Source organism: Ceratosolen solmsi, unplaced genomic scaffold (genome assembly GCF_000503995.2).
Source record: "Ceratosolen solmsi marchali unplaced genomic scaffold, CerSol_1.0 scaffold10, whole genome shotgun sequence".
Lineage (NCBI taxonomy): Eukaryota > Metazoa > Arthropoda > Insecta > Hymenoptera > Agaonidae > Ceratosolen > Ceratosolen solmsi.
This window is the reverse complement of record NW_011948412.1, coordinates 12773646-12798051: the sequence shown is the minus strand read 5'-3', so window position 1 is coordinate 12798051 and position 24406 is coordinate 12773646. Positions and strand designations below refer to the sequence as shown.

General features: G+C 33.5%; 1 protein-coding gene across 11 annotated transcripts in view; it reads right to left on the bottom strand.

The window, feature by feature from the left end:
• Nucleotides 1-851: 851 nt before the first annotated feature.
• Nucleotides 852-24406, bottom strand: part of Hr3 (nuclear hormone receptor 3 ROR-beta) — a 125966-nt gene continuing 102411 nt past the window's right edge. For 6 of the 11 annotated variants that reach the window (XM_011496582.1, XM_011496517.1, XM_011496573.1 and 3 more), the window contains 9 exons: nt 20069-20296; nt 13024-13189; nt 12513-12569; nt 10455-10666; nt 6513-6836; nt 3083-3358; nt 2427-2654; nt 1683-2038; nt 852-942 (listed from right to left, as the gene is read on the bottom strand). In XM_011496582.1, coding sequence (XP_011494884.1) covers nt 1779-2038; nt 2427-2654; nt 3083-3358; nt 6513-6836; nt 10455-10666; nt 12513-12569; nt 13024-13189; nt 20069-20296 — 1751 coding nt within the window. In that variant the 3' untranslated portion in view covers nt 852-942; nt 1683-1778. Of the gene's footprint in view, nt 943-1682; nt 2039-2426; nt 2655-3082; nt 3359-6512; nt 6837-10454; nt 10667-12512; nt 12570-13023; nt 13190-20068; nt 20297-22423; nt 23189-24406 lie in introns of all 11 variants that reach the window. The other 5 variants (XM_011496533.1, XM_011496525.1, XM_011496590.1 and 2 more) reach the window with 5 other exon arrangements.

The window sequence follows — 24406 nt, the reverse complement described above, 5'->3', positions numbered from 1 at the left end:
AGACTCAGTGCCGCGCACATCACGTTTTATATTAATATTTTTTTTTTCTTACCTATGTCGGTCTATACAGTGCTATGAAATGCGCGACGTGCTCAGTCAGAATTATCAACAACAGAACGAACTCTTCATTGACACTTCATTAACAATTGTTTTGAGATCACTCTAGCGCACCTTATAATTACATTAGTCAATAATTAGTGTGTAAACACACTTCGTATGTTTGTCATAACAACCGATAATTCATTTACATACAAATATATAAATATATATTTTTATAATAATATACATATATATATATATATTTGTATGTGTATACACATCTTATTTTTATATGATAATTTTATAATCGTGTATATATACATACATACATACATACGTACATACATACATACATGCATGCATGCATGCATACACACGCACACACGCGCACACGCACACACGCATGCATGCATACATGCATTCAAGCATACACGCATACCCACGCCAATACGTACATATACGTACTTAAATACATACTTATATATAAATGTATATATATATATATATATATATATATATATATATATATATATATATATATATATATATATATATATATATATATATATTTATACGTACATGCGTGCATATATACATATATATTTACATACATGCATAAACACGCGTGAGGGCACCCGCTCACCCAGTTACCAGCTCTCTCACACACGCGCACACACACGCGCATACCCGAACACCCGAACGCCCTCACCCACACCCACACCCACACACACACACACACACACACACCCACGCACGCAAACAACACACACACACACACACACACACACACACAAATGTATTTATATATATATTCCTTATATACTTTATGTTGCTCTTTTTATATTTTATATAACAATATTATGTTTATTTAAGGCCCAATACGTTCAATACGAAGGAAATAATCTGAAAAAGAAAAATGCACGTATTAGATAATATATTTCTAATCGCAATGTCGTATAATTGATGACAAAAATTAGTGAAAATTTTTTTGTCAAATTAGTCCCACAAGGCCTTTTGTCTTTTTTGTTACATTTTTTGTTACATACAAATTTATGAAAAAATAAAAATTCTCTAGAATATTTCTAATTATTAATTTAAATCTATATATTATTGCTTGGAAAGAATTTCACAGCGATTGTATTGCTGATGTAAAATTCAATCAGAAATTTGATATCCAATTTTGTCGGTGTAATAATGTTAATTAAATTATTTCAGTTATTTACTTAAAACGTGTAATGTAATATTGTAACAAACCTGTTAATAGCCACATCCCCTATAAGATCTTCCTAACGTGTTTTGTCGCAAACAGATTGAACTCTTAGGCTAGGTTTTGCCAAAAATGCAGTACAATTTTTGAACGATTGTTTCAATTTCTCCCCGCCCTCGCCCAATAAATTACTAATTACTACTTAGATAATGACTGGTGGCTGCCGTTTATCGCAAATCATAACCGATTATCCATAATATAAAAATTCAATCTCCCCGCGTCGGTCACAGCGTCATTCTTCGTTGCCCCCCTCCATCCCCAAACCCCCTCTCCCCGATCGTCACCACCCATTCCACCCACCAAGAAAAACAAAAAAGCAAAATCAAAAGAGACAGAAGGATGAGGATACACTTTATGGATAAGAAGTGTGGCGCACCTTGACAGAGCATGTCGTCATGTTGTCATCGTTAACTGGTTGAATTGATAATGAGTCGGCCTGGTGCTCGTCGTTCGTTACTATCTCGTCTTGCGTTCAGCTATCGACGCTGAAGAGCTCTTTGTGAAGTGGCGGAAACTCAAGATGCGGCTGCGACCGCTTGAATTTCGCCAGCGCGTCCATATGCATGAGAGATATGTCTCTCAGTTGGGAGATTTTAGCGACCATTGCATCGCATACCGTCACGTCGCCCTTTAACGGCGATATATGACTGCGATCGAGCTCCGATCTCAGGGCCCGCAGCACTGCGTCGTAAATCCTTCGGACTTCCGCGTGTCCTCTCAGGCCAGGTCGATCTGAAAATCAGGCAAATTTCAGGCTCGTGTCGATCGGTTTGCATTCGACTCTCATTCGTCAAGGTCGAAGAAGAGTATTGGCCTAGCTTCGCGGCTCCGTCATTAAAAGCCCAGGAGGGGCGTTTGATCATCCAGGCACGATTAACTCGACTCGATTAATTCCTCCGATTATCATTATGATATAAATGACAAAACAGGGCAATGTAATCATTGGAAAATCTCTTTCGAGTGGTCGTTGGGCGTACGTATTGGTCGCGTGAGAGCCGGCCAAGACCAAGACTCTGACTCGCTCGCGAGTTAATTACGATTAAATGAGATGGACGAGGGAAGTGTGCGGGAGGGGTGAGGAGTGCCAAAGCCGGAATATGAAAATAAGCATTGGACGAACCGTGGCTGAGAAGTACAGCGGCACTGTAGAGGGCGAGCTCCGTCTCCGTGAGTTTTAATTCAGCGATACTCCTGGCGAGCTCAAAGACGCAAGATACCAGTTTCATTTCAGCCGTGTCAGCCGTATGGAAGAATGCTTCTTGCGGCAGCATGATGTCGCCGTAAAGGACACAGTTGGTCTGAAGGTCGAGGTACCTGCTCATGCGTAGCACTGCCAATTCAAAAGAGCCTGTAAATTCAATTTATTTTATAGAGTTATACAAGTGCACGTCGCACGTTGGAGTGTGAGTTGGTGGGGCTGTTTTCATTTTATTTTATTTTTTTTTCTTTTTGGTTGTTTTTGTTTTTTGTTTAACTGTTTTTTTCTTTTATTATTTCTTTCTTTCTCGTTTATCGAAGGAAGATGTCGTTGGTTTTAATGGAGTCGCGCGAAACGGCGACGTAAACGGCGTAGTGAATAAGAGTGTAGGGCATTAGCGAACAAGCTGAACGCGTTAGGCAGTGATAACGCAGGTGAGGATAAGTCGATTTGACTCGAATTGACAAGCAATAATGATTAATATCGTTTAAAGCGGCCGAATATGTTGAAAGATTCTTATAATGGACGGGAGCGTGAGCTTGATTATGGTGGATGTTGAATGTTGAGCGTCAACTAGCCTGCTTTAAGAAGAACGATTTGGTCATCTTGTGAGAGTTTCATGAAGCCTGGAACCATTTTGGCGAACTCAATGATAACTTGGATGACCGTCGTCAGTTTTTCCGCGCATTCGAGCCAAAGTTGCTCATGAGACATGCTTCTGTAGTACATTCTGGTGACGTCTTGGGACTGGGATGTCCGGAACGATTCTTGTATCTGTTCAGTGGACACCAAACAAGTTCGAGCGTGCGCATCCGCTATCGCCTTCGAGAGCATTTCATTGACTTCCGCGGGATCTGAAATCGAAGATTTAGATGATCTTTGAGGTTCGATAATGAAAAGCCGTTACAATTTTCTCAAATAAAACATGCTGATTTAAGCAGCAACCTTGGCCAACTTTTCAATTTATAAATAAATCTATATATCGAGTCGTTTCTATCAATTTATGCTTTTAATTGGATGTTTGCTTTATTCGAGGATTTAAGGATTTAATGATTGTTTTTGCTTTTATAAAACCACAATATCCAATGTGCAAATATGTCAGGCCTAATTGCCATGTTAACTATTTTCAAAATCCTCTTCGGCATTGTTAGTTTTATTTTAATAAAATAATACGATGAGAGTATTTTTCGCGTGCATATACAAATATGGATGGATTATGGAGATGTTTAAATTACAATTTATCATGCACTTTTTTTATAAATCAATTGGCGCGGGGGCGGGGACGGGGGAATGGAGGGAGAAATAGAATTTTCACATTTCAGTGATACAAAGTGATTTTTTCTTCTAATTGGTACATTAATGACTATCAAAATTTAAAGGTTCACCAAGACTCATTACAAAAAGATTCGTTAAACTTGCTTAATTAATTTTTCACCATAAATATAAAGATATTTTAGTAGTTAACAAAACCAAAAAAAACAAAAAAAAAACATAGATACACATCGAATATAAATTGTAATATTTTCATGTATTGAAATAGATTAATAAAATAAATCACCATTTATGTCAGTCAAATACAATTGGATGGTAATTATTTGTCAGATATTCAATTTTGGAATTGGAATATGGAATCAATTCAATTAGAATATTGAAAATATTTGATTTTTAGAAGATAGTACTAATAGTATAAAGTTATAATATTATAATAAAACACTTGCACGCTGCCTTAAATGCGTTTGAAAATATTTATTACTATTAAGGATATTAAAATAGTAGATACTATATTTGAATGACGTATAATGAACAACATATGCATATTAAATAATACAAAAACTACAACATATTAATAACAATGAATGTAAAATTGTGAAATTATTGTAGCAAATACGTATAAGTAAAATATAAGAAATTTAATTGACGTCTATATAATTTATGAGATCGTACGCTTATCATAGTATTTTCTGTGATAGAGTAAGCGCTTGCATATTTATGTTGCCATTTCGTTCGGATCGTTATAATTCTGTAGACAGTAATACAAAACGTAATTAATTACACTGATAATGAAATGTTTATAAATAACCTACTGAGCGAAAAGTACAATTTTAGTTCTTTATATACAAAATGCAGAAATAGATAAAAAAAAAAAAAAGAAAAAAGAAAGAAAAAAATTTGCTGCTTTTCATAATAATAAACGTACGGTTATAAAATAATATTTAATTGAATTATTATTGCAGAGCAGTTTTCATAATGTCAATGTAAAATTTATTGGTTTTTATCAAAAGTATAAATGAAGTTGAATTATGTTGATTAATTATAAAGTGATAAATTTATTGTCCATTTTAATGACGAGAACGGCAATAGTTATGAGATGTTAAGGCATTAATAATCATTTATCTATCGGTCATTATGTTATTAATGTGAAATAATAATGTTGAATAAGCGTTTTTATTTTACAGATTATTTACGTATTGTAATAAAGCCCGAATATTTTGGAAAGTAGGGAGCAACACCGTAAAAACAGAACTTGACCATTACACTGAGGTTTCTCAGACCGCATACCAAATACAAAAAGTTATATTATTAAATAATAGAGAAATGGCATTTTAGTTTTCTTTCGTGAAGTATAACATTTAATCATTTTAATTTACTACGTATTCCACGTATTTTTATTAATAACGAAATTAATTTTACATTCGTTTCTAAATTTTACGATAAAAACTCATTTACTCGTTATAAAAGAAAAAGAAAACAAACTGTTATACGATATTTTCCAGATATTAATAATAAATATTTACTTTACGTGACTATTCAATGGACCGGAATATATATATATAGTTTTTTTTTTATTTTTTTTTTTGACCAACTAGTTTCACCAATAATGTTTACTTATTTTAATTGATAATTTAATTATTTATCCTATTACATATTTCTATTTAGTAATGCATTTTTTTTTTTTTTTGTTCTTTTTTTTGTTTGTTAATTTCAACGATAGAATTGTAATTTGTACGATTTATAATGTTTAATGCTCTTTTTATTATTTATTATTCAAAATGATTATTATTACTATTATTATTATTGCTGTCGTTGTTGTTGTTATTATCATTATTGTTAAACGAACTAATATTAAAATCATTTTAAATTTTTGATATTGAAAAATGTCTGCAATAATGGGTGTACTAGGCAATTGGGATATTTATTTGATTATCAATAGCTTCGAGAAACTGGTTATGACACATCTGTTTCTATTATGAAAGTGTATTTTTTTTTTTTTTTTTTTTTTTTTTTTTTTTTTTTTTTTTTTTTTTTACTAAACGATCGATTACCTGTCTATTGCTAAACTACATATCTTATATGACATTAAGAAATCTGACATAGATATTATAATCAATAGTTGATAATTTTGTCAATTAGTGGAGGCCGTAGGCATTGCTTATATAAGATATTTAATAAGACTGAAAAATAAAGCGAGCGTTGCAAATATTTCAATGATCAATATTATCAACTATCATAGACAATTAATTTATATATATATATATGTGTGTGTGTGTGAGTATGTATGCATTTATGAATATATTCTATGAACAGCCAAAGCACTCAGCATTCAGAGCCCTATACCAGTGCGCACATAAAGCCACGAAAAACACGTTGAGGGTAAGAGAGCATGCAGGTGATAAACTCCAGGGTCACAAATAAAGACATGTGAAACAAAAAGGTAGCACACGTGCCTCCAGAGAGCCAAATATCTAGTAAGTAATTATCAGTTGCACCATCCATTTTATAGCGATTGAACGTCTCACTAAATCATTCGCATGAATTTGTATGGGCAGATATGAAACGGGCAAAGGAACGATAATAAAGCATAGGTGCTAAGAAGACAGACAGACAGAGAGAGAGAGAGAGAGAGAGAGAGAGAGAGAGAGAGAGAGATAGAGATAGAGAGAGAGAGGCTGTTGGTAATAAACACACGGCTAGATATGGTCATGCAATGGGCACAAACATAAGCCTCACATCTCGCAAGGGACATACTGGGAACTTCATCGTCCTCCGTCTGAGGCTGATTGGCGGCGGCTGGGACTCTCGGTGTGCTTTGCTGGGTGCTCAGGAAGGTCGTTGAGTCGACCATCGTGTAGGAACCATGACCGAGGCTGGCTAGCTCGACCGTGGTTTCTTGCTTAACGGCAACGATGCCGCCACCGCTCAATGATCCGCCGCCGCTAACCGTATTTCTACCACCACCGGCGCTACTACCGTTGCCATTAGCGCTACCACCACCGCCACCCCCGCTACTAGTGTCCCCACCGTTATTGCCTGCTGTGCCGGTCGTCGTCGCGCCTACCAATTTTTATCTCAATTTATCTCATGTAGTTTTATTCTGCTGCTTTTCACAGCGGGAAGATCGGTGAGCGTGAGTGGGATCGTGGAATTGGGGCGGGGTGGGGGACGAGGAGGAGGCATTCTGGCTCCTTTATTTCCTATATGGCAATACATACTTTGTGTTCTTCTTTTGTTACAAGTATCGGCATAATGGATTGAAAATCAGTGTAGGATAGGGCAGATATTAATGTACATATGCAAATGCTATTGGTCTCGAATGTTTGACATTATTTTTCGATTTTTCCGACCAACCGAGCGGAAATATTAACAATTCATATGATTTAACATTAACGGAATATTTTTGAGGCAAAGCCAAATATTTAACAAACTTTATTGAAATTGAAATCTCTGATTTCTCGCGTTTCACATATATAAATTAATTTATTTGTAAAAGAAAAAATTTACTATTTTTTATTCCACATGACTAATAATGAGTTCAAATTTTCTGTTAAATTAAAGTCAATTGGACATTGCGGATATGACGGGTAAAGATATTTTTTCATCCTCTGTTTTTTCTTTCGTTTTTTTTTCTCTTTTTTTTTTTGCTTTTTTTCTTTATTGACATATAGAAGCTTATTTTCTTGGTAATAAATAGTGAGTGTTAATGAATAAAAATTTCAAAAACTATATATACATATATATTTCAGTTTAGAGGAGAACGCAGAAAATTGGAAATTAATTTATAACGTAATATTTTACAGAACGGACTTTCCTGAAAAATTAAAAATCTTGTCGTCGGAAAATAATGCTAATAACATTATAATAAAAACATCACATATTAGTATTCATTGTCTAATATTTTAGAAAGTTTATTTTTAGATAAATATTTGTAAAATATAATCTTTACTTTTATTGTAAAAGATAAATGCTTCTAGATTATTAGACTATAAAAAATATTAATATTAATAAATCAATTTCTTTCTGCGCGAATAAATATAATAGAATAAATCAATGTCTATTATGGATATTATATTAGTGTAAAAGTTACGTATTAAATATTAATTTAAACTATGCTCAATGATATTAACATTATATTTATAATATAAATGATATTTGAAACAAAAAAAAAAATGTAATTCATCTAAAATAATATTATGTAATGAAAAGCAAGTTAATTTGTTTCCTTCGATCTTTTAATGATTATGTTAACCATATAGTTTACAGAATAATAATGTAAAAACAAATAGATGTATTTTGAAGAGAGAATAAAGATAGGTACAGAAGAATCGAAGAGAATAGCAGAAAAAATGTAATGTCGTTTTATTTAAAATAATGTAAAAGTCTGTATATATATATATACATATATATATATATATATATATATATATATATATATATATAATACATTTATAAAGATAAATATATTTTATAATATATATATATATATATATATATATATATATATATATATAGTAGTAAATGAAGTACTACACTGATCAATAATTTAATCAAACGAATTTCTTCTTTAAATAGCATATTAAAACATATGAGTCAATTTTTATTTAATCTTTTTGTATATTTCAATAAATATCACAAAAAAATTTACTAATAATTTGTATTTGACATTATTTGTATTGTAAAAGGGAGGAAATTTTAACACACAATAATCCTAACTTTATTTTCATATGCAGTTCATAAATTTTCCTTTTAGAGTAATTATTCTGTATATCCTTTAATCAAACAGGATTAATGTTGCGTATGTTAAAAATTTGCTTCGGTATTTCTGATGTATGAATGATGTATGTAATGTATAATTTTTGTAAAATAGAATATATTTATACAATATTTTGTACTGTTGTCAGTTTCTTCGTATGATTGATAATTATTTAAATATTTTGAGGATAGTATGATAGTAAGTAGATGGGTTTGTTTCTTTATCTAGTATGTATTTAAAATTACGACAAAAAAAAAGTGAAAAGGCGATTGTTTTACAACTTTACATAAAAGAAATATATTATGTTAATTAATTCTAAAAAGACAATTGGATACAAATTATAAAGAGGAGATTCGCTAAAATGAAAAAATATTGTATTATAAAATTGCCTTAGGTTGAATTAAATTTATTATTTTTTTTTTTTTATATGCAAATGGATCTATTTCTACGAGAAAAAAATTAATAAATACAAAAATAGATACACATTGTGATTCAATACTGATGTAAAACTGTAAACGATCGATTAATTTAGCTCGTAACGAATAAAGAAAGTTATAGACAAGTAAATATTATGAATAAGAATAATAATTCTATAGTAAGAAAATTTCAATAAGGACGAAAGTGACGAAATGAAAAGAAAAAAAAATTAATAAATATCAATCAACAAATAACGAGGCTTTAGTAAATTAATTAATAATAAATTAATTTTAATAACAGAATGAAAATAACTGGCATAACGAAGGCTTAAAAACAATAGTACGTAAATATATTAAATTCACGTTTACTATTTGTTATTACATTAAAATATAAAGTTCGTTACCCCCATATTAAGCGGTCTATTTAAAAAATTTCTTTTTAATAGAGTTGTAAGTTTTGTATATTATCAACTGAAATTCCACTAGTTACTGCTATAAATGAAAAAATTTTAAATTTCACCTTGTCAATATTATTCTTATTATTACCAAACGAAAAAATATTTTACATTAATTACATCTTTATTTTATATGATGTCCATTACAAGGAGTAAAATGAAAATGAAATAAAATGAAAAATAAAAGGTATGATTGGAGAAGACTTAGTACATGCAGTTTAGTAATAAATATAATAATATGATAATAAATGAGCATTATAATAAATTAATTATATTTGTTTTAGTAATCTGGCAAAAACTGAAACTGAATTTCCTAAATGTTATGACGCTCGTGATAAATGTTTGTACGGAGAAAATTTAATTTTCTTCTTACAGCGAGCTTCGATGTAAGTAATTAAAGCCACTGTACAAAATAATAATTAAAATTAATTACGAAATTAATTTAGCAATCAGAGTGAAGTAATTTGATACGGAAAAATAAGGGTAAATGAAAGTAAAAAAAAAAGCAGTCTAATGGATAATTAGTAATGTAAATTTTAAAAGGATTTATAAGGACAATTCTACAAACACCGGATATCATTGGTTAACGAAAGTTATGAGTATTTATTCGTCTAGATGGACAATTTTTTGGTCAATGTAATGACAACCCAAGTGGTTCTCTTAAGTATATACGTTTCTGTGCCAGTGAGTAAACTGACTGTCATCGTAATTGATACGTAAAGAAAGAAGAGAGAAAAAAGAAAAAGAAAAGAAAAATATCAGAAACAAAAAAAACAAAGGAAAATTTTTTATAACTTGAATAATTTAGAGAGCCGAAGTTGGAATTGGTAATGGGAAAAAGCTCGATTATCCGTACTCCCTGGCAGAGAATTAATTACATTGCTAATGTAAGATGATAAAAAGGATGAGATTATGTTTGGGATTAAAGTGAAAAAGCAGCTCGCGAGAACCTTATGTACGAGAGAATGGTTTTAGAATTTAAGGGCATGTAACGTAATGTGCAGAATGGGAGTGAAAAGTGCGGAGGAAGAGCCTGGGCGCAATTGTTTACCGGTAGTGACGACGTTGGGCAGGACCCCGGCTGCAGTGACGGATGGCGTGTCCGGCGCCACGGCGTCGACCTGCGTCTGGGTGGGCCTCGGGTCGTAGGCCGTCGTGCTGTCGACGTAGTCCGCGCTGAGCTCGTAGTTGGTCATCGGGGCGTTGTAGTAGCCGGAGCTCCCGGTCCCGGGTGACGCGTACTCGCTGCCGCCGTACGCGTAACTGCAGGGCCAAACAATTAAAGAGTGTACGAAATTTAAAAAAAATGGCGCACCTCGTTTCTCATTTGCCTTAATTCCTTAACGCCTTAAGTGACATTCCTTTGCATTAGCTGTTCGTGGCGCTCATCGCGCCAACTCATTTTCCCGCCTTCCTTCGCAGCAGCCGCCGCTGGTCGTTAGGTCCGGACATAGCGATGTTACGACAGACACCGACACCGGCGTCAGCCTCGATAGCAATGCAACTCTTTCTATTTCATTTCTGCTGAAGCCGCGCTACTTGTACGAGCGTGCTTTAACACTTGCGCGGCTTTCGCGTCGAGTAGGATGGGTCGGGTAAGGGGTTGGTGGGACGGTGGGGTGGTAGGGTGGTAAGGTGATAGGGTAGTGGAGTAGTGGAATGGTTTCGTTGGTGGGGTGACGGCGGCGGCGGCTGTGATTATCCAACGGCAAAGACAAAGGAATGCCAGCTTAAAAGCGTTCGGACACTGCGTGTTATAGGTAGACTGACGTAACTATACAGGTACTTGTTATTGACAATATTTTCATCTGCGAAGCATTAAAATTATATAGCGCTTCGATTATTCGTTCGCTATTTGCGTAATGTTGACTTTGAAGTCGCCAGGTACAGGCTTGAGTGGTACATTCGAGGTAGTAAGGCTTCGACGTAAACTAAATTAAATAAGCGGTAAAAGCTTTTATAGCTTATTGCTTTGACACTAATACAATTAATAAACAATATTTCTTTTGACAAACGAAAATGTGCCATGAATAAGTAAAATGTTGTATTAAAAAACGTTTCCTTATATGCATTTGTATATATATATATATATACTTAACGCAAACACGTATTTTACATTTAGTATTATATTTCAATTATCATACCGCTTCGCACACAGTTTATTATGCATTTTAAGAATAGCCGTAATTATTATTATTGAAAGATCGAGGATAAATACTTTAGATTACGATTCATTTGATCAAGACCGTAATAAAAAAAAAAAAAAAAAAAAAAAAAAAAAAAAAAAAAAAAAAAAAAAAAAAAAAAAAAAAAAAAATAAATAAAAAATCAAATAAATAAATAAGTTAGAAATAAAAAAACATTGCACGAATTTTTCAAATTACGTTTCCCTTTATCAATTGAATTTCATTAAAATTAAATCACGATGCTTGAAATTTTTGTTATTGTGCGTACGCAAATCGATAGTTTAATATTATTCGAATAATTTCTTCAATGAAATTATTCATGTTTTTGGCTTTTCAGCCTTTTAATAACGTCAAAACACAAATCACAATAATATATGTATATATATATATATATATATATATATTGTTAAACATTTGAATTTTATAATGTTTTTTACTGTTATTATAAGGATACAATAATTGTTAAAATTTGCTAATAAAACAGTTTGTGTAAAGTGCGTCATCTTGTATTCAAAGGTAGTTGCATTGAAATTGAAAAACCACTAAAGATATTATAAAATGATAAACAGTCAACGTTCGCGTTTACTTGTCATTTTTCGGATTTTGTGAGCTTTCGTTCGTTTTTCACTCCTTGCCTTTTAAGACCACGATTAACAAATATAATTGAGAACAATTTAAGATGCACTTTACGCTGCTGCTCTCTACGATATAATGCAGAAAATGTACATTTCTAAATAAGATCGCGCTTTTTCTCAATAAAACATGGTTCCTCTATGAATTATAATAAATCATGTTTGACAGTGAAATAATTGAAGGAGCAGTAGAACGTATTCGAAGAAATGTCTAAAAGTTCCTTTGGATTGTCGTTGCTGTCGTTAATAAAGTTAAAATCATAGGTGAAAAAATAAATTACTCTTTCTTACTTTAACCCTTTAAGTCCAGCGCGTAGAATTCGTTCAGCGATAATTCTCGAGGCCATCCTGTAGAGCATTAGCGATGTAGAGTCGTTAGTTGAGGTTGTTTTTGACATACAAAAAAATTCCTTAGCTTTATTCCTTTTCTCCGTTACTTTAATTTTTCATTTTTTTTTTTTTTTTTTTTTTTTTTCAATATCTTACTTTCAACATTTTTTCTTTTTACCCCTCCCGCCCTCCCTCTCTCTCTCTCTCGCTCGCGCTTTTTTTTTTATTTTTTTTTTTTTTATTTACTTAACCGGCGACTTTACGTGATTCACTATTAAACTATTATCAATGAGTATCGAGCGGAAGTACCTTTGGAAAATGAAACTCATAGTGTTCGTAAGTTTGGGCAAATAATGCAAGGCACGCTGACTTAAAGGATCAAAGAATCACGAAGCGACCAATTTAAGAGTACGCCAAAACGGTAAGGCGAGTCGTTTAGCGGCTTTTCGTTGGATACATTGGATGTACTGACCCGCCATTGTAAGAATGATGTTGATCGGAGCTGCTGGGCGTCTGGTGCTCGAAGACGCTGCTGTCCGGCGCCGTCTCCGAGGCGGCTCTCATCTGCGCCCTGTGAAACCGCACCTCGTCCTCCACTTTTTCCCTCTGCTTCTTTGACATTCGTCCAAACTTAACAGCTGTGAAATTAATTGTCACATTAGTTAGATAGTGCTTGTTTGATCAGGTCTCGAGAGATACTTAAACTTGTATTTATTGCGGATATTTGGCAATCTCGAGACTATCGACTATTCGACCATGTTTAATAATTTTAATAATTTTCAATGGCTTCGGCAAAATTACCAAACAATCAAGTACTCATTTGCCATTTCAAATTTTCAAACAAGTTTACCACAACCACAATGTACCACAACGCCACTAAATACCATTTTTTTTGCCCCCCCCTCCAAGTATTATTTAATGATTAAATTTTCATTATCATTTCCCCCTGAGATCTCATGATCCCATTTTCGCAAGCCGACTGACTCTTTGATCGATCACCGAAATAAAAAATTTTTTAATCCAAGTTTATCGCCTCCAATCCTCTTAGTTAATTATGTAAAATATACAAAAAAATTTCTATTTTCAAAACTTCACTTATTAAGTACTTTTTAATCGAACCGCTTGATTTATAATCGAATGTTCAATTTATATTTGCCGCATATTGAAATATAAAATTCATAAGTTTTGTTTAAAACTTATTTTTAACGGATACTGTAACAAAGCAATAAAAATATCGACTTTTCGCTCTCTCTCTCTCTCTCTCTCTCTCTCTCTCTCTCTCTCTCTTCTTTTTAGCATTTTTCTTTTAAATATGCGTAAAATATTTTCTAAAAGGAGTTCGATCCTTATGTAGTTATTTATTCAAGTTAATATTCATAAAGAAGTGCGCTTCATCGTTGCTTTTATTCTATTAATGTATCATATTTGGAATATTTTCGTAAGCGACATTTCAATAAGGATCGATTTTAAAACGATAAAATGACATAGTTGCTTAATAATATTTAAATGCAGGTCACAGTGTTATATTCGAGTATACGCGATAGATCCGTTAAATGATACGTGAAAACGCTAATATCAGTCGGTGCACTGAAAAACGTAAAATCAATTTCGAGTGGTAGATAATGGCAGTGTGTCTGTATATATATATATATATATATATATATATATATATATATATATAAACAAAAATAAAAATAAAAAAGGGGATCGAGATTAAATGAATCTGTTAAAATTTTAAATAGCTAATAAGAGAAAGAGACGATTAAACTGTCACGGTGTACTCATTTTATGCAAAACCATGGCATTTTATCCTTCTCGATCAATATTCTTCGGCACTCGATGTAATAAAGTTAAACATGATAGCAGCGCTTCTTTGGAAATAGCACGGCCACGCAAAAGGAAGGATGGTGGCGCGTGGGCGGGGAGGTAGTGCGGGGAGAGCGAGAGAATGAAAATCGGCGGGAAGGAGGTAGGCAGAGTAGGGCAAGCGGGCGAGGGACGGTGATGAGAGAGAGAGAGAGAGAGAGAGAGAGAGAGAGAGAGAGAGAGAGGAGCGCACATGTAGTCAGATAGAACGCGGAAATGGCATCGAGTGCCGTCTCGTCCCTCCTTCGCCTCGGCCGCTGACGAGGGCGCGACTCCGGCCGTATGACGTCACCGGGCGTGAGCTGCTCTCGCCGTATAGGCGAGGGTGCGAGAAAGGAGGACGTCACGTTACGGGCTCCGCGAACCTTGGCACGTGCACGAGACAGGAACCGGCCGCCTTCTGTTCCCTTTCTATGCTCTGCTCCTTTTGTTCGAGTCGATGACGTCACCGACCGTGCAGCTCCTGCCCTGATCCGATGCCTCTTATTTTTGTTTTTGTTCTCGAATTCGACCAATCGATATCGCGCGCATGTGAAATTCCCTTTTCTCGTGAGAATCCGCTCGCACCGTACTCAAATGCATCCTTACGATTATTTTAATTATATTTAATGCACATTTTCACGCTCCTTTCTCTTCCTGCCTTTACAAAAATATATTTTTGGTATTTTTGATAAATGCGGCCGAATGTGCCTAGTGCAACTAGAAATTGATCGACAGTTCAGAATATTCTCAATATCTCAAGCTTTGTCGATGCTTCATCATTTTGACACGAGCTCATAAAATTTGAAACTACTCAAGGAATAGAAAGAAAAGAAACAAATTAAAAACAAAGAGTGGACGATTGTTTATATTGAATTATGAAAATTAAATTATCAGGGCAGTGCACGATGTTCTAATTAAAACGAACTTCTTAGTCTCGACATTCACGAGTTAATAAATTATGCTAGTTGGTTAGCTTACAAAAATTAACTCATTACGGAAAATGATAATAAGTATAAATTGTCTAGTGAGGAAAAAAAATCGCTAAAGTATGTAGGCCTTTAAAAAGGTAGATAAATGAGCGGCAATAAATGTTGAGAGATTGATCTAAATAATTAAAATTAGAGTGATTTGAGTATTTTAGATTAATCTAGACTCTATAGGTTTTCTAATCCAAGACAGAGAAACGATACAATAGTGTTGTATTCATCGTGCGAGAAGATGTGCCGATAGAAAGAAAAATAATTAAATATCGCTTATATTATTTAGATAAGGTTTATAATAAAATTATATTTAGCTTAATTACTCTTTTTATCATAAGTATATTATTATGAGAGATTAATAATTGTCGAATATCTTTCAATATTTTCATTTTATTATCAATCGACAAATCTTCATTCCGCTAAACGACTACAATAAATACAACTCACAAATAATACATTTCAACAAGAAGATATTAATATATATATATATATATATATATATATATATATATATATATATATATATATATATATATATATAAAACAAAAAAACAAAAACAAAAGAAAATGCATTATAATAATGCCACTTTGATAGAATATTTTTAGTATTTTATCAAGTAATTCGCATTGTTTAATACGAAAAAGATTAAAGGGACTTTTAGACGTAAATACGAATCTGTCTTTATTCTTTAATATATCGGCATTATCATGTTGCACGTAGAAAACAAAGCGTAGCTATATACATGCTTTTGATACTTATCGGAGTTAATGGCACGACGCAGGAAGAAGATGAGAATGAAGAAGAAGAAGAATACGAAGACGAAGAAGAAGAATACGAAGAGGAAGAGGAAGAGGAAGAAGAAGACGAAGACAAAGAGGAAGAGGAAGATGAAGTAGAAGAATAAGTTGGAGAAGATGAAAAAGACGACGAGTGAATAGGAGAGGAAAAACAAGAGAAAGAAATAGAGTTGAAGTAGTGGAAGTAGATAAAGAGTCGTCAGAGAGCTGGAGCGAAAGAATGAGAATGAGACAGAAGAAGACAAGGTGATCGACCGCTGCAAGAAGAAGATGCAACTAGGAAGAAATAAAGATTACCACGCATACGTGTTCTTCGCTTCTCTCTGTCAAGCATTTCCCGAGGCATTCTATATATAGTAAGCGCGAGCCTTTTACGTATGTATATTTACATACTGAGAGCGAGTCTTATCACTTGAAACATATGTACGCATGGCCGTATATCCTCTTCTATACGTATGTGCGAACATTGCAAGAACATTTGAATTTTCCTGATCAAATTGCCCGGAAAACAATACATAATCGCTCGTTAAAAGAATATGTATGAGCTTAAGTGCCAATTGTTTCGTATGCCTTAAGTACCGAGCAGATATTCTTTATAAATGTTCTTATAATATTGCCTGATTGTGCTAATATAGCCCATCACATTGGTATTTTCTACTTTCAATTATAAATCTCGCGATACATAATTTTAACGGAAATTTAATGGCCTCGTTCGATTAATGAATGCCAGGCATATTTCCAACGGATAAAGGGGAAAATAATTTTATTTAAATGGCAAATGAAATGCATTTGTAATTATAATTTCAAAATAACATAAGAATGTATTTAATGTATTTTAACAATTTGACAAAAGTAAATTATACAAAGTCAAAAGAGCAAGGAATACTTTTATTGACAATTCAATGTATTATTGCGTTATGAGTGTAAAATAAATATAATTATCTTACCGTTGTTATTGTGGTATTTAGTAAATTAATATAACTATTGTGCGGATATTACAAATTTAATTTAATTGCGTTATTCGTAATGTAGGAATGTTAAAGAAAAAAAAAAAAAATAAATAAATATAAATATAAATATAAATGGTATTATTGTATTAAGAAGTAATGTAAACATTTTTTACTTAGAATAATTTATATTGGTTATTTAAAATTTTTTCCTAAACAAGTTGAAAGTTGTTTCTTTTTTTTTCTATTCTTCTTCTTCTTCTTTTTTTTTTTTATTTATCATTACTATTTACAGTAAATATATATTCAATGGCTCATCGAAATGATCGTAAATACTCATTATTTAATAATGATTTTAATAAAATTACTTGTAGTATAACATATAACACAAATAATATTCATTCTCATTATAAGTTCCATAAATTAAATATTCGATATCTATATAAGCAATTTCTATATAACGAAGACTTGTTTGTTCGTAATTGAAATTCTGCTTTAATCTTTTCGTAATAGGCCGTTACCGTTTAGTAGGCAATTTTGTACTGCTTTTAAAAAATTAGTAATTACAACGTGTTTGCCTTTTTCCACTAAACATGCATTTTCAAGCACAATGGCAATTAAATATAAAGTTTTCATTACATTAATTATATCAGTTAGATGAAAAGTATTTAACAAACTTTATTATTATATAAAAATTTTATGCTCCTAAAGAATAAGTGATTAGTCTCTAAAAAATTTTATAATTCATCCACCTGAAATTCCAATCGTATTTTTCCTATCGTTGTCTATATGTATGGGTTTAGACAGATAGATATAAGTTTCTCTGACGTGTTTTTTTGATAAGGAGTTCCGCGATAAAGGGTCGTATACCCCAAGGCCATTGCGCCTTCTTTAATTGTTGCAACAACTTGCGTAGGTGTGCCATACTCTTTTACAAAAAATTTTTACTTTCCGAATAAAAAAGTTTATTATAGGAGTTGTTGAAATTATATATATATAATTTTAATTATATAATTAATATATAATTATATATATGTATATATATATATATATATATATATATATATATATATATATATATATAATTGCCCTTCAACAGCTATTAGTGTCAATTGATTTATTAATATTATTAACAAATATTTTCAGGCAAATAAAGCTATAGAGTACGTAAAATTAATACCGTTATAAATTTTATTTAAATTAAATATTCTGCCTGCATATGGATTATTAATTTGATTTTGGTTAATTGTTATTTCAAAAATTAAATATACCAATGAAAGCATTGTTATTATGTAATTATGAGAGAGTTTAATAATAATGTATTTTCAGCAATTTTTTCAACTGTAAGTGTTTCAATTTTTCATACGTCTTTTTAAATTTTTATGCCAAACGTCGATGGGAACGAACATTATTTATAATATTTTATTTCCATTTCCATTTCCATTATATAAAATGGTAACAAATTTCAATGTATACTTTAAAGTGTGAATTTATGTTTTTATTATATTCACCGAATGCGAGTGTTAAAAGTTAAGGTCAATGATTGTATTAGGTGGTGTAGGTTTGTACTTAGTAGTGTTGTGGCTTGCCTCGATGTAAATGCTTGACTTTAACTTAGGATCAATTGAGCTTTTATAAATTCAATTTATAAGAGTCCCATCAGTGAAGTGCGTCAAATAAACGCGGTATGCCATTTGATTTTCCTGCCTAATGAACTAATGAATTTAATATGTCCCATAACATGTTTACTTAAAGTTAAGTTTCTGTTTCTTTTATTACTAGTTGTCAGATACTTAAAAAAAAAAAAAAAAAAAAAAAAAAAGAAGAAAAAGAATAACATTTATATATATGTTTATTTCAATTTTAGTTGCTTTTGTCAAAAGAGAATGATGAAATTGACTTTTAAATACTTTTATCACATTGAATTTCACGAAAGAAATATTAGAAAAATGTCAAAAATAAATATCAATTTAACAGATCTCTATAATGATCAATAGTAGCATTATATTCATATTATGCACAGGCTTATTTAATTATCAATTTAAAACAAGACTGGCGTGCGCGCGCGCGGGTGTGCCTTTGTTTTATTTATTCTGAAGTTTTATTTTGTATTTAAATTGTTGTATTGCAATGATAAATGTACTGTACGAAATAAAACAAATCATTTATTCGTAACTCAAAACTTGTTAAATAAATATTATCACATTACATTAAAAATGACTTGAATTATATCATTTATTATTAATTACTTTTTTTTTTTTTTTAACGAAACAATGCTTAAACATCATTCGAATAAGATATTGATCTGTATTAGAATTTTTCATTGTTATTATTGTACATACGGCGGTTGTAATCCTCAATACATAACATGTAAGACGCGTAGGAAAGAAAAGCTTTAAAGGTAATTTTATTAGAAAAAAAAAAAAAAAAAAAAGAACAGAAAATAATTTTAAAGGCATATTAAGCTTTACCTAATTAACGAATATAGGCGTTTCACATATTTCTTTATAATTTCCGCTGTAACTTAATGTTTGATTTTGAAATTTGCAATATGATTTTTACTACAAGAGTTTATTAAATATCGTGTCGGGCTTGTTCGACGCCAGCAATCAAACTGCCAGTAGATTTAGGTAAAATAAGATTTCCGGCGAGATTTGTTAGCTTGGAAAATATTCAAGCAGCTGTAAGTAATTGCTTTGTCGGACCGATTGCCAAAAATCCTTTGAGAGCCATTGAAAAGGAAATGAAACAAAACCAAAAAAAAAAAAAAAGAAAAAGAAAAAGAAAAAGAAAAAGAAAAACAAAAGAAAAACAAAAAAAAACAAAAAAAAAACAAAAAAAAAAACAAAAAAAAAATAAAATAAAAAAACAATACGAATGAAAGAAAGAAAGAAAGAAAAATTGAAAAACGCAATGAAAAGAAAAGAGAAGAAAAAAAGCTCACCATCTCTGGACATGCCAAGCCTTAGGCACTTTTGTAACCGGCAGTACTGACATCGGTTCCTGTTCACCCGATCGACAATGCAGTTCTTGTTTCTCGGGCACTGGTAGTTCACAACTGAAGACTGCGACCGCCTAAAGAAACCCTTGCAGCCTTCGCACGTGATAACCCCATAGTGAACGCCACTGCTTTTGTCACCACAAACTTTGCACGGGATTATTTCGATCTGGGCTGGAAATAAAATTTTAACATTCTATTAGAAATGGTCCAATAGTTTTGGCTAAGATAATTTTATGCCTTTTCTGCGCGCGATGCGTGAAAATGTCCTACGATTTTCTTTTCCAAAGGGTATTATAGCCTAGGCATAGTCTAGGAAATTAAAAGCTTTCATTTACCATTTACACGAGCATACATTACTCGACTAAATTGTTAATAACGTTGCATCTTATGTATGATTATGTTTAAAGACATTACCAGTAACTATAATCGTTGGCCTGTTTACTTTACTCATGTAAAATTGGTGAAACTCGAAATCAATCAATATAACGAGCACAGAATATGGTAATTCGCATTATTTTCTAGACAAACGCAATGTATGAGGAAATATATCATTATGTATTACACTTAATCATATTCGTCTTATTAAATAAAATTACAATTATTTATTTTAACGAGTGACGTATGATATTTTAGAACAATTTCTCTGCTCATAATTCCACTTTAAATAACGAGCATTAATTACTAACGTAATAATGACTTTTTTTTCATTGCCGAGAAATTCTATAACATTTGCACGGAGATTGAAGGTACAGTTTCTATCTTATATTAACTTTTCGTATAAAATGTATTTTTGACATATTCAAATAAACTATATACAATGTTAATTCAGTTGAGTTGCGATGCCTTAAATTTGTGTTCCTTAATAATGTATTTTAATGGCCAGACATCAACCGATACTATCTTGATTGCCTCACCCCCAGAAGGCAATAAACTATCGATGCAGATGTAGATGATATTAAAATAAACAAACCAATAAGTATTTCATTTTATTTTACTCTACTTAAGATTGAAGGGAATCAATAGTTAGTTATCTTTATCAATTATCTTTGAGTGAGGAATAGTTTGTCAAAAATTTATCTATTCGCACTCCATGATCTACAGAATTGTTTAGCAAAATATCAACTTTTGCTTTACAATTATCAATACGATGTTGAAATAACGATCAATCATCGTCGACTAAAATTACGTAATATAATAAATTCTTTGAAATAAAAAAAAATAAAACGTCTAAACAGTGTCTTCATTTTATTAGTAACTGGATGAGAAATATTCAATTTGTTTAATTATATTAGAAGAAGCTAAGAGCTTTTACACTGGGCATAATTTTTTTTTTGACGCGTAGACCTAACGCATCGAGCACGATTGCTAACTCTGCATCATCGTTTCATTATCTCAACTTGTATAATTAAAATGTTATCAACATTTAAAGGTGAACGAAATTTGGAACGCGTTAGTCATTCTCCCTAATAATGTATCATACGAAATAACGAAATAAGCCGTCGGTCGGATAGTCCAAACGTAACAAGCAATAATAAAAGCAAACAAAAAAAAAACTAGAAACAAAAAACAAAAAGAAAAAATAAGGACATAAAGTAGAGAGAGAGAGAGAGAGAGAGAGAGAGAGAGAGTGAGAAAAGATGGAGCGTAACCGTATTTGTCCGAGATTTACAATTATAACTGAGAAATGTACATAAAGTAAAAGCGCGAACTATGGTCGTGAGGTGAACACATACTCGGTATTCGCATAACAATAGGCTTATCACTTGGAGAAACGGCGAGAAAGGCACTTGGCAAATACGTCGAAAATAGAAAAGTAGATGCGCGGCTGGTGTGATTGGTATGGGCGGGGGAGATGGGTGGGGAGGGGTGGGGAGGGAGATGGGTGGGGAGGGCGGGCGGGCGGGCGGGAGAGGGATGTACAAGATTAGCACCACCGGACGATTCGCGGCGAGTATAACCTAAAAAAAAACAAAAACAAAAAAAAAAACAAAGAAAACAAAAAAAGAGAAATAAAGAAGAAGAAGAAGAAAAAGAAAAAGAAAGAAAGAAAAAAAAAGAAAAAGCAAAAGAAAGAAAGAAAGAAAGAAAGAAAGAAAAGAAGGAAAGAAAGGATGAAAGAGAGAAAGAGAGACAAAAAAACAAAAACAAAAAAAAAAAGAAAAAAAAAAGAAAAGAAAAGAAAAAAAGAATAGGAAGATTTGGCGCTCAGGTGTAGGAGAGCGAGTGCGCGACGAGCGACGGTTAAATAAATGCCAAGGGCCGGCTTCGGATGGGAGATAAACCCGGCGAGGCCACTACCTCGTATCGAGTTCGCCTGTATCCTGCGATCTTCCTGGCCAGCGACGACGGTTTGCTGCTGAGCTTCAGCTTGACCGGTGGGATTCCTCGGCCTGGCGTCGGCCGACTGGGGACTGGTGCTGTCGGCGCCCCACGTCGGCCCGCAAAACACCGACAGATCGGCCTCCATTTACACACTATTGGGACACCCTCGTCAACATGGTCGTCGTGGCAGCTGTGACTTCTCCTACCCTGGCTTCTGTCATGCGGCATATTATACTACTGTTAGCCTTCTCGCGCCCACTTCTTTTTACGGTTCGCCGCGCTCCTCGTCACTCCCGACTGATGATTATGCAACACACTTCTTGGAAAATTCGAACAATATCATCGCGACAATGTTCCTATTTATTGGCATCGGTTGTCCACTGCGCGCACAGGCTCACGGCTCTAGCCATCCCCACATAGTGACTTTTACTTTTGGATTAAAATTTTTGCTGGACGTAATGGCGATGTTGATTAATCAGCCAGTGGAGACTCGTTATGCTTATGGACTTTAGGCGGTTCCCGAGTCTCTGGCATTGACAAACTTATCGCTCGCTCACAATTTCTATCCCAATTGAAGAAATTGCTGATGGTGCTTGGTGACTTTTAGTTTGAATCCGCGGAGTGTCGGCGAGGCGACGCGAGAGCTAATAAGAAAATGCGAGAGTCTCGTAGTCGTTTGGTGATTCGCAACTCTTGGAAATATGCCTCGATTGTAATGAGCTCGAGGCATTGTCATCTGTGCTGTTAAAGAATTTGCCATTATGACGATTGCATGTGATTATTGTGAGGAGCGGTAGGGGAGATGCACCGCTATTGCGAACGGAATGAAAAATTTGCTTCCCATTCTCACAACGAGTTATTAATAAATTAAACGAACGGGCGAAAATGTCGACAAATTTTAATTTTCGCGCTGTGCTGGTTGAATGACGATAAACTTCGGCTAGTCGGCTAATGCGTTAAATAAACCAGAATGATATAAGAATGTCGAAGGAGGAAAACAAGAGAGATATTGCTTAGTCTATGAGCAATTGGAATAAGCGAGAAGGCTGAGACTACAAACTACAATTGCTACGAGCAGCAATAGCAAAAAATCAAAGACTCTTCAACTAAAAATCACTATACCACTACCTTAAGGCAGGTGCACAGTCGCAATTTAAAAACGCGGATTACTACGATGAGATTGTCGCCCATAGACGTAGCAATAGCCGCGTTGAGCAGCTGCGCCAAAAAATATTATACGCCGCAATTTGTTTCTGGGACTGTACTAACACGCGTTTATCGAACAAGAAGTCAGATATGTACGAGTAGCGCGGGCACGTCATTTCCCTCCCTCCCTCCCTAGCTCGCACTCACTCACTCACTCACTCACTCACTCACTCACTCACTCACTCACTCACTCACTCACTCACTCACTCACTCACTCACTCACTCACTCACTCACTCACTCACTCACTCACTCACTCACTCACTCACTCACTCACTCACTCACTCACTCACTCACTCACTCACTCACTCACTCACTCACTCACTCACTCACTCACTCACTCACTCACTCACTCACTCACTCACTCACTCACTCACTCACTCACTCACTCACTCACTCACTCACTCACTCACTCACTCACTCACTCACTCACTCACTCACTCACTCACTCACTCACTCACTCACTCACTCACTCACTCACTCACTCACTCACTCACTCACTCACTCACTCACTCACTCACTCACTCACTCACTCACTCACTCACTCACTCACTCACTCACTCACTCACTCACTCACTCACTCACTCACTCACTCACTCACTCACTCACTCACTCACTCACTCACTCACTCACTCACTCACTCACTCACTCACTCACTCACTCACTCACTCACTCACTCACTCACTCACTCACTCACTCACTCACTCACTCACTCACTCACTCACTCACTCACTCACTCACTCACTCACTCACTC